General features: G+C 36.7%; 1 protein-coding gene across 2 annotated transcripts in view; it reads right to left on the bottom strand.

The window, feature by feature from the left end:
- Positions 1-2,181: 2,181 nt before the first annotated feature.
- Positions 2,182-10,503, bottom strand: part of LOC123017126 (sodium channel protein type 1 subunit alpha) — a 52,792-nt gene continuing 44,470 nt past the window's right edge. For both annotated transcript variants that reach the window (XM_044418262.1, XM_044418263.1), the window contains exons 21-26: positions 8,076-8,357; positions 6,341-6,394; positions 5,981-6,118; positions 4,310-4,414; positions 3,796-4,066; positions 2,182-3,356 (exon numbers count right to left, since the gene is read on the bottom strand). In XM_044418262.1, coding sequence (XP_044274197.1) covers positions 2,182-3,356; positions 3,796-4,066; positions 4,310-4,414; positions 5,981-6,118; positions 6,341-6,394; positions 8,076-8,357 — 2,025 coding nt within the window. The remainder of the gene's footprint in view (positions 3,357-3,795; positions 4,067-4,309; positions 4,415-5,980; positions 6,119-6,340; positions 6,395-8,075; positions 8,358-10,503) is intronic.

The following is a 10,503-nucleotide window of genomic DNA, read 5'->3' as shown; positions in this document are numbered from 1 at the left end:
GGCATCACCACAATAATTATGTTCCTATTTATATAAAGTTTGAATTTCATACCCTACATATGAAAAATAGCCAAGGAAATTACAATAAAAAATGTAATCTTTATTATTTTTGCACATTAGTAATGATGTATAGCATTATTTAGGATATTAGTAGCATTTCCTGCATGCAGTTCACCAATACAGTATAAGTTGATAGCTTATTAAAAGAAATAATCTATATTTAATATATCCTGTGTAAGAAACATAAAATGTCCTGATGTGTTTGGTTATATAATTTTGCTATTTTTTCTGTGAAAAAATACAGTGGACCCAAGATATATTTGTAACAGTTCTTTTAAAGCATGAGTCAAATGAAGAAGCACAGTCTGCATAAATAAAAACAGGAAAATAACATGGTTCTGTGAAAGAAAAAGGCTACATTTTCTGATGCAGGCACTGCTAGAGATTTAAATAAAACATTACATCCTCTTCCAACTGCAAAGAATAGCTGTTTGGAAGCAAGCGGATTGTGAATATTTCCTTCACAAATTATTGATTTATTGCACCTTGAAAATATTTGCAAATACAATTTAAAAAGCAGAAAGCTACAATTACCCGTCTCTTCTTCATTTCTTATTTTCTGAAGGTCTTCCATGAAAAAGTGCTATGGACAGAATGTAACCCAAAGGCTGCAACATCAACCTTAAGATAAAATTCATTTCTTATTTTATGTACATAATGCTCAAAAATAAAATAACATGATTTTTTACAATATTTATATTTGCTTATAAAATCCTAACCACATTATTCCAACGGGTTTAGCAGTTTGCAACATGTCTGTACAGTCTGGTATACATCGGATTTGTTGTCACTTAAAATGTAAAAATGTCAAACAGAAAAACCTCCCAAATAGCTGCAAATATTGCTTAATGATATGAGGGAATGAGGTCTTGTTGAACACTTTTTTCACTTTACCCCAGACATATGGCTTCCCATAATTAAGATTCCGGACAGTTGGAAGGAAGGACAGCACTAGGCAATATAAACATGCATTGGTAGGATCCAAACTATCTATAATGGTACAGAATACATCATTACCCATTGAAAGCTTGCACACTAGACCTATTGTGGTACATATCTGATGCAATAAATGTGCTCAGGTCGTTTATTCATTTGCTCAAACGTGCACCACAGGTAAAATTACTATTTACACAACAGAGGGCTCTTCATTAAAGACGTACACTGGCAACCTTGCTGAGAGCTGAAGATGGCTAAACAATACTGCAGGATAAAGCGGAACAGATTTATAAAGGAGTTTTGGTCGGTTCAGGTGTTGCTCTTTTCTTTAGGGCACATTGATTTAAATACACCACACAGGGGGAAAATTGACAAGGACGTAAAATCAGTATCTCCAGGCACCAAGTCTTGTCTGTGAAAAAATAATCCATCTCTTTTGTGGATTGGAGGGACTTTAGAGGCATTAAAGACTGGTCTGGATGTAACACAACATGAATGCATTTGTTAAGCACCTCCAAACTGAGTATCCCCTCACAGTTAACAGAGTTGTTCAGAACCTGTTGCTCTTTGGGACATATTGATTCCCCCCATGCATGATCTATTAAGTGCAGCATGCCTCCATGCAAATCATTTTGGTGTGCATATAAGAGAATTGTATAATAGAACACCTGGTCCTCATACTGGTAAAGTAGTACTTACCCCTTCCCCAACATAAACCCCATTTACAAAAATAGTCACAATGTGTGAATAAAAAGAAAAAAAGATGAATCCACCAACACAGAGTTTGTAAAAAGATGAGAAACGTGGCAGTTGAAATGCAAACAGTGGATAGATACACTGACTGTAGTAAGTGTTTTATGTTTTAACACACACACACACACACAGAAAAATTAGTTGTTTCAACCCTTTTTACTGGTCCCTACAGTCTGATTAGCCATTTGTCGCTCCTCTTCAGCAGTGTCAGCTGGTAATGAAAACAGTAACCTCCTGTCATGCTTTCTACATTTTACAGTTCCGTGGGGATGACGAGGGGGTTCTGTCTTGTTATAGGCACTGACCTTAAGAATACAGTATATAGTAAAAACTGTCTGTTTGGCATATACCGCCTCGAGGAGTCCTGTTGACACAGCTACATTACTCACACAGGCTGTAAACAAATTGTCACCCATTCTGCATTTTGCACCTCTATTTTTTCTTCTGTACATCCTTGCCTTCCTTTTCATGTTTTTCTTCAATGGGCTTGGTTACACGATCATAGGATGGTGGACAAATAGCTGTAGACATGGTCAGATCTGTTTTTTCAGTGTACGAGTTTTCATTTATCTTGTCAATGAGAATTGTATCTTTGATATGTTGGCCAGCTCCTCCCTCCATTTTATTTTTATTATATACAAATGAGGCTTGTTTCACTGTCTGCCTTAGACGGTAACTCCTGTAAGCTTTCTGGATAATGACAGCAGATAACTCCTCTTGTTTCCGTTTTAAAGTAGTTGTAATGGGCTCATAGGAGGCTTTGGAAGGATTGGATTGCATAAAGCGGTTTTCCATCTGTATGCGGAGAGCATCCATCTCTCCACTCTCCCCTAAAACACGTTTTGTGAAAGCAAACAAAATGTCAAGGCAGTGAATTCTGTCACCACTTACCATGGGCAAGTCCATTGCAATAAGCTGAACTTTGTTTGGTTTTGGTAAATGAAGAGGCGGTTCCAAAGCTGCTGCAAACTCTGAGAGTTTTTCAAATTCCATAAACTGAGTTGCATCTGGGTCAAACTTTTCCCAGACCTCATAAAACATTTCAAAGTCATCCTCACTCAAAGGCTCAGCACTTTCTTCAGTTGCCACACCAAAGTTCTCTAAAATGACAGCAATATACATGTTTACAACAACTAAGAATGATATGATAATGTAGCTGACAAAGAAGAAAATCCCAACAGAAGGATTGCCACAGTCTCCTTTGACGGAGCTTCCCGGGTGGTCTTTTTTAGGATCACAGTCTGGTGGGCCACTGTTGAGAATGGGTGCTAGCAAGCCGTCCCAGCCCGCAGAGGTGGTGATCATAAAGAGGCAGATCATACTATTGCCAAATGTTTCAAAATTGAACATGTCATCAATTCCAACCTCTCTCTTCACGTAGGCAAAGTTGGACATCCCGAATATGGCGTAGATGAACATGACCAGGAAGAGGAGGAGGCCAATGTTAAACAAGGCCGGGAGAGACATCATCAAGGCAAAAAGCAGCGTGCGGATCCCTTTTGCGCCCTTGATGAGACGCAGGATGCGACCTATCCTGGCAAGTCGGATCACTCGGAACAAGGTGGGTGACACAAAGTATTTTTCAATGATCTCTGCTAGGAACATACCTGTTGAAAATAAAATAAAATAAAATGGTGTGAGGGTCATTTATAATTTTCCATGCCTAAACTTCATTTACCTGTTCAAGTTGCTTTAAAGGATTGAAGCTGCAGTTCTACTTAGACTGATGTCAAAGCAAGTCCCAAAGTAAACTTTACTTATGAGCAAACCTGCTAGAACTGCGCTGTAAATTACCCATTTTCCTCCTACATTGCAGCCGTGTGTATGCACATGTCTGGAATGGAAAAAGCCAAATTTCTTATTTTTACATTTTATCTAAATGCACACAGACTGATGTCTGAATCCATTTCAATTCCAGGTTGTACCTCAATGAAATGCGGGATCAATACTTCTGCAATTCACAGCAGAAGGACGGGGGTGTAAAGACACCTCTTAGCTCTTTTCACTTTTACATCTTGGGCTGAATTCATTTAGAACATATCTTACCTACAATGGAGAGGATGACAACCACAAAGTCAAAAATGTTCCATCCAATGGTGAAATAATAATAGCGCAGGGAAATTAATTTGAGGACACATTCACCAGTGAAGAGGACAATGAATATCAGGTTAATGCGATATAGAATGTCTTCTGCATAATCACTTTGATCATCTGTTTCCACCATCATGGTGATCATATTAAGGCAGATAAGAATCATAATACTGATGTCAAACACTTGTCTTGTCACAAAGTCGAAAACCATGCCTTGGTATTTGTTCTGAAGTATATAAAAAAGAGAGTGTTCAGTAAATGTTATGATGTTTTTGTACAGTTTGTGTAGGTCAGATGGCTACATATATGGAAAGCCAGAGAAACAAACTTTAAAAATCATAATTAAAGGCTGATTGCTGTCCAGCATTCATCTGTAACCTCAGCCGACTGCTCCCTTGCTCTCTCACTCATTTGCACTCATTTTAAAATTAATCATTCATTTTAGAAAAGACTGGGAAGTGTCACTTACCCCTGGTCTAGGTATAGGTTTTTGAGGCTTTTTAGACCCCAACTTTTTCATTGCATTGTAGTACTTTTTCTGTTCTTCTGTCATGAAGATGTCTTGACCTCCAAAGTAAAGGCATGACATGAAAAATGGTTATAACCATATTCTCATATGTGACATTTAATCAATCTCCCTTCCAGCTTCTCTGCACACTCCAAATAATCTTCAGATGTTGTTTTGCACAAGGCTGTTAATCCTCTGTATCTACTTTCAAGTTCACCTCAACATTGAGATCTTGTGCACTACATGACCAATGTTTCCTGCATTTCTGCTTCATAATCTCTAGATGGCACCATGGCATAGTGAAACAGTGCAAATACACAAGAAGAAATCCCATTTTTTTCTCCATTCAAATGTTGTATTTTGCATGCTTTTTTTAAAAAAATGCTAAAACGCTGGTTTGATAATTAAGCAAAATTGGAGGGTTATGATAAAGAACAACAGTGAGTAGATAATGGCAAACACATGATAAATGCATCTTGTGGGACAGCCCTTAGTGTAGGGCATCTTTCTCCAAACTGCTGTTTTCTAACTGTGTTGGGCTACAACTCCCATAATTTACAGACAGCAGGGTGGCTAGCATAGGGACTGTTAATCATCTCTGTTCTCTAAATAGCTTTGTGCTCCATTAGATGAGTTTTGCTGGAGAAAACTAGAAATTTGAGCCCAAGATAAAATACAGGAATCTAACATAAACAGTACGTAGCATAGAATGTGGCATAAAGTGAAAAATACGACTAATGTAGTCAATGGCATTGAATAGAACAGAGAAATGTTAGGTAGAAGAACTTGCTTTCCCAGCATTTTCTGACAATATGTTCCAATAAAATTAATTAGCATGTGATATTTACATAAAATGAAAGTGGTGGTGGCAGCGGCTACTTTGGTCATGTTCCTAGCCAATCATATTCCCCCTTCCTCCCTGAGAGGAGAGAGAGAATGACAGGCAATCCAGCACTAGTTAGCATTTGTGTGAGCACATTCAGATCAATCAAACGATTCTTCTCATTTTAAAAATGATTTTATATATATCAGAATAAAATAGAGGAATTGTTTCTGTTTATTTCATAAATGGATATTTTTGGGAAGTATAAATTCATTTTATATTAATAAATTGGGGAGTGGTAGAAAGACAAAGTATGGATAGTGTTGATATCCATAATACCATTATTGTTAAACATTGCTTGCTTGTATATAATTATTCAAACACAGGTAAAATCCAACATAGCACAAGTGAGCTTCCTCTTGGACTCTTCCCCAAGTTTCCCTGGCTCTATAGAGCAGCTCTAGAAGGTGCCTAAAGGGCTGCAAGGGAGAAAGGAAATTTACCACTTTCCTTTACACTGGTAAGTGGGAAGCACTGGATACCGTACAAGCCAGTACAGTCTGAGAAAAAGGAAGGCAGTGTGGTCAAGGCAGCTTATGCATATTCAAATTATTTTAAATAAATAAAAAATAGTAAAGTCTTTTTCTGACACCAATTAATGCAGTCTTTCAGTGCTTTGTAAAAGAGATGCTGCCTCCAATAGCCCTGAATATTTGTAGGGTTTCTACTTATTTTTTATGTTTTTTAAAATTTTTGAAGAACATTTGGAATTAAGGTTGTAGGCTTTTAGTATACATATTAATACTTATCTTCTTTTTTTGCTGATTGAAGTTATCGATGATGACACCAATAAAAAGATTCAGGGTGAAGAATGATCCAAAGATTATAAAGATAACGAAGTATAGATACATATAAAGATTGTCTTCATAGTTAGGCTGATCAAGTATCTACAAGATAAATAAAATTTATTTTATTGTCAACCCTGCAACAAAATACTTTGTTAAAAACATTCAAGTTAATATTGATTTAAACGTATTTCTGTAGGACTATATCTTCATTTTTAATAATCAGCATGCCACAATTCCTTAATGTTTTGATTTGAACAGAGGTTATGCTCACATTTGCATTAATAGCAAGCATGCTTCATAAACAAAGGCCAGAATACTTACATTTCTCGAATCAATTGCTGCATACATAATATCCATCCATCCTTTAAATGTAGCCTGTATTCAGAAAATATTTAACATATAAATGCTGAAGTTGTAATAGTTTTCAGTGTTTTGTATTCCAGTTTTTAGACATTTAAGGTAATTCAACAACAATTCTGTAAAACTCAGTGTTTAGTATACAGAATATAAGCATGAAAGGTGATGTGTGTGTGTGTGTGTGTAAATACTCTAACATAACTTACTTATTTATTTATTACTATGTGTTCCTCAAAGTTTTATAGGTGCATGAGTATGAAAACAATTTAAATACAAAATAACCACAAATACAACCACGGAACAGCATACACACAGCCAAGCTAAAACACACACCGTAAAATGAAAAAGGCAGACTTTTAGTTATTTAGCAGTTAGGAGTGAACCAAACGGTCTTCATCCTGGCGCCACAAAGTTTTTTTCTGGGATGGCTGTTTTGTAACCAGGGTGCCTCTACAAAAAAGGCCCTCTTCTTGGTGGGCACTGATCTCACTTAATTAGGTGGTGCACTTATTCCTCTGAAGAAGATCTTAGGGTACAGTTTCATTAACATTTTTTATACTCTTATAGTGCAATCCTGCACATGTTTACTTGGGTGAAAGTCCCATGGTATTTCATTGGGCTTACTTTCTGTTTTTTGGGTTTAGCATTGCACCCTTAATTATTATCCTCCTACACCCATGCAAAATTCTCATGCAGAAGAATCCATACTGCCAAGAAATTCTAGGTATCATATTTCTTTAGTGCAAACAAACAGTGAGAAAAATCAGACACCTGAAAAGCAGAGCATTAACAGGAAAAGGAATACCTATGTTGATCATATCACATTAACAACAATATTTGAAGGGACTAGCAATTAATTCAAAAGACCCCAAAACATAATCCTGATTCTTATTATATCATATCCAACCATATTTAGGAATTTAGACTCCTCAAAACCCTTCACATTAACATGTCCTTACTGCCATGAATGATTATATTTATTCTGTAAATCTGAACCTAGCAAAAAAGGACTGGTCAAAATAAGTCCTTGTTAGGGGAATTTCAACTATACACTGAAAGGTTTGGGTAAATAATGCAGGAAATTTATCATTAATAATGTACTTGTAAAGTGAAAATAAAATTGAATGCAAGGGGGATTTCACATGAATAAGCAAGTCCAATTTATGGCAAACGTGCTCTCTAGCAAGTTTCACAAGAGACTATCTGGCCTGATTACTTTTATTATTTTATCCCACCCTTCTCCAAAGAACATTGCACCTTTACTCTTGACTCATGCCTGAAGAACTAGATATAAAAAAGAGATGGAAAAGGGAAACAGCTACTCTTATCAAAGAAATTAGATAAGCTTTATTTGGCAGAACGCCAAAGAACCTGTCTCATAATTATGAATGATGCTCGCCTCATTACTACAACATGTAACGTAAGTCCCCAAAGCTATTTAAATTGCCAATGGGAAATAAAGTTAGAGCAAAAGACATCCTTTTACAATATCTTAAACTGACAAAACGGGAACACATACTCAGTATGCAAACGATATAACTTAGCCCTGTGTCTAAGGCTGCACTCAATTGAGAAATTGCAGGGACTTGGGTCCAAAGAAACATGCATCAGATTGGCTTGTAAAAAGTTAGTTCAACCCTGCCCCCTTGAACTAACTTTTTACTATACAACAAAAAGGCTGTAAGAAGTATTCACTTACTACTTGCAGCAAAGAGAGATATCCAAATCCTACATTATCAAAGTTAACTTTAACGTTTTTCCATCTGGCTGTTTCATTGGCTTGTATGAGTTCATCACACTGACTTTTATTATTAACTTCTTCGATAGGGAACATGTCACCAGTGGTGGTGTTAACACAGTGGTAGAATTTGCCAGCAAACAGGTTTACTCCCATGATGCTAAAAATTAGCCAGAATATAAGACAAACAAGAAGCACGTTCATGATGGATGGAATTGCTCCTAGAAGGGCATTCACAACCACCTAGTACACAAATACAGGAGGAAAAGAAAACAGTGTAAGAAAATTTGTAGCAGTAATGCAATGTCTCTGTTGTACCAATCCACATTTTTTTCTACTTTTAAAATCAAGGCTAATTCTAAAAATAGCTAATCACAAGTTTGAACACAACCACCACTATTTTAATGTAAAGTTTCATATATTAAAGACAAAAAGATGAGAAAACTAAAAGCAAAATAAAAGAAAACCTGGTAATAGTAACATGAAGATTGCTGATCTGTAAAAAAAGAGATATATGTTAAAATACTGGTACAAAAATCAAAATATAAAAAGGAAATAAATTATTCTTTATAAACTGAAATGATCATATACTTTCTCTGAAAATTTAAACACAAATATTAAAAATGTTAAGAGAGTCAAGTCAAGAATTTATACTTATCTTGAGGAATACATTTAACCATGCAGTACTATTGCAAAGATTAATTCGTTTGCATAAGAAAGCCAGACAGTTTTGCAATATGTGCTTACTCAAATAATCACATAGTTTATTTCAAGCTCCAGTCTTTATTAAGCAGATTGATCAATTTTCAATTAAACATTTTGTTAAAAAATGATTCATAAATAAACATAGGGATATGGTCAGTTAAAGTGTCGATACATTTAAACACCAAATAAAAATATTGCCCTAACCCTTTAACTGCAATGTTGCAAGTATATCTGATAAGACATGGTGAGGAAGACATACTCTCCAGAAATCAGGTTGGATTCTAAGATCCCATGAACAGAGTTCTACCCATGGGAATTCCACTCATTTGCACTTACAAATGGAACGGGGCAATTTTAACCAATTCCTCCTACTACAGGAAGGGGGAATCATAGGCATTGCCTTCTCTTCTTCTGTTCATACAGACCAACAGCGTCTGGAGGGCCACTTGTTGCTCTTGTTATAGTGGAAACCATGTCTGGATCAAATGAAGGACTGCTTCTTTCAGTGGAAAGGCTGCTTTGGATCCAGCCCAAGGTTTCTGCCCTACTTAATGTTGGTGTGATATTTGATGCTTGAAGGGCATTAATATCTGAACAAGAAATAGACTAATATTCATATAGCATGGCTCTTATCCAAAATATTATGAACAGAGCAAGAACTGTATAGTAAAATCCCACTAACTAGGTATTCGGCAGGGAAGCCTGAAGTATCACTTTTCCAGTTGATGGGATTTAATTTTTTAAGGGCTGTCCATGCACAGTCTGAACTGCTGGATCAAGTAGTAGAACAGTCCATGCAGGACCCATTTATGGTTTCCATCCAGACAGGGATATGCATGCAGAAGCCTGCAACTACAGCTGCAACAGCAACTTCGAACATTAATAATTTTATGAATGTTAAGCTTCCCTAGGGAAATTTCCCATTAGTGATTTCCTGGATTAATGTCTATATTGTTTCTCAGGGTTTATTGAGAGGCAGCTACTTGCTACCCTCTATGAAGAGTTAAAGTGTGTAAGTGGACTCCGGGGGATGGTGGAAGACAAGAAGGCCTGGAGGAATGTTGTCCATGGGGTTGCGATGGGTCGGACACGATTTCGCGACTAACAACATGAAGTGTTTGAAGAGAAAAAAAATGTGCATAGAAGAGGAACTAGCAGTTGTTCATAAAACAGTCATTCTAGCAGATTAAAAAGCCAGCAAGACTGTTAATTACCAAGAAAATCTTCTTAGAGGTTGAAAGGCCGTAGCAAGTGTTACAGCTTTTGAAAAAAGAGACTATTTGGCAGTGCTAAAATCAGCCCTATTCTTGAGCTGCGAAAAAAGTCAACACTAGTTTGATAGTACTTGGTGGTAAAAGTGAAGCCTAGAGGAGCTGAGCTGTCAGCATGCTCAAAGTGATGCTGTTTGGAAACACTGCAGCTCACCTCTTCATTAGTACAGTTTCTTTGAAAGCAAAAGCCAGAAACCCTAGAGATGTAGTGAACAAATTTTGAAAGCACCTCCTACTCTTTATAATACCTTAGAGCTGGCCCTTCCTTGGGCTGAGTGCCTGAGGCAGAAAATGCTGAGGGTCAGCAGCCTCAGATACCCTTTCTAAGTCCATGGATGTTCCTTACTCTTGGATGCTCCTTACACTTGAAGGATAGAACTTGGTATGCTACTCAGCCTATCTTGGGTGCCTGA

This window comes from Varanus komodoensis, unplaced genomic scaffold, assembly GCF_004798865.1.
Source record: "Varanus komodoensis strain SLA01 unplaced genomic scaffold, ASM479886v1 scaffold9, whole genome shotgun sequence".
Taxonomy (NCBI): Eukaryota; Metazoa; Chordata; class Lepidosauria; order Squamata; family Varanidae; genus Varanus; species Varanus komodoensis.
The sequence above is the reverse complement of the archived record's forward strand: the minus strand, read 5'-3'. Positions and strand labels throughout refer to the sequence as shown.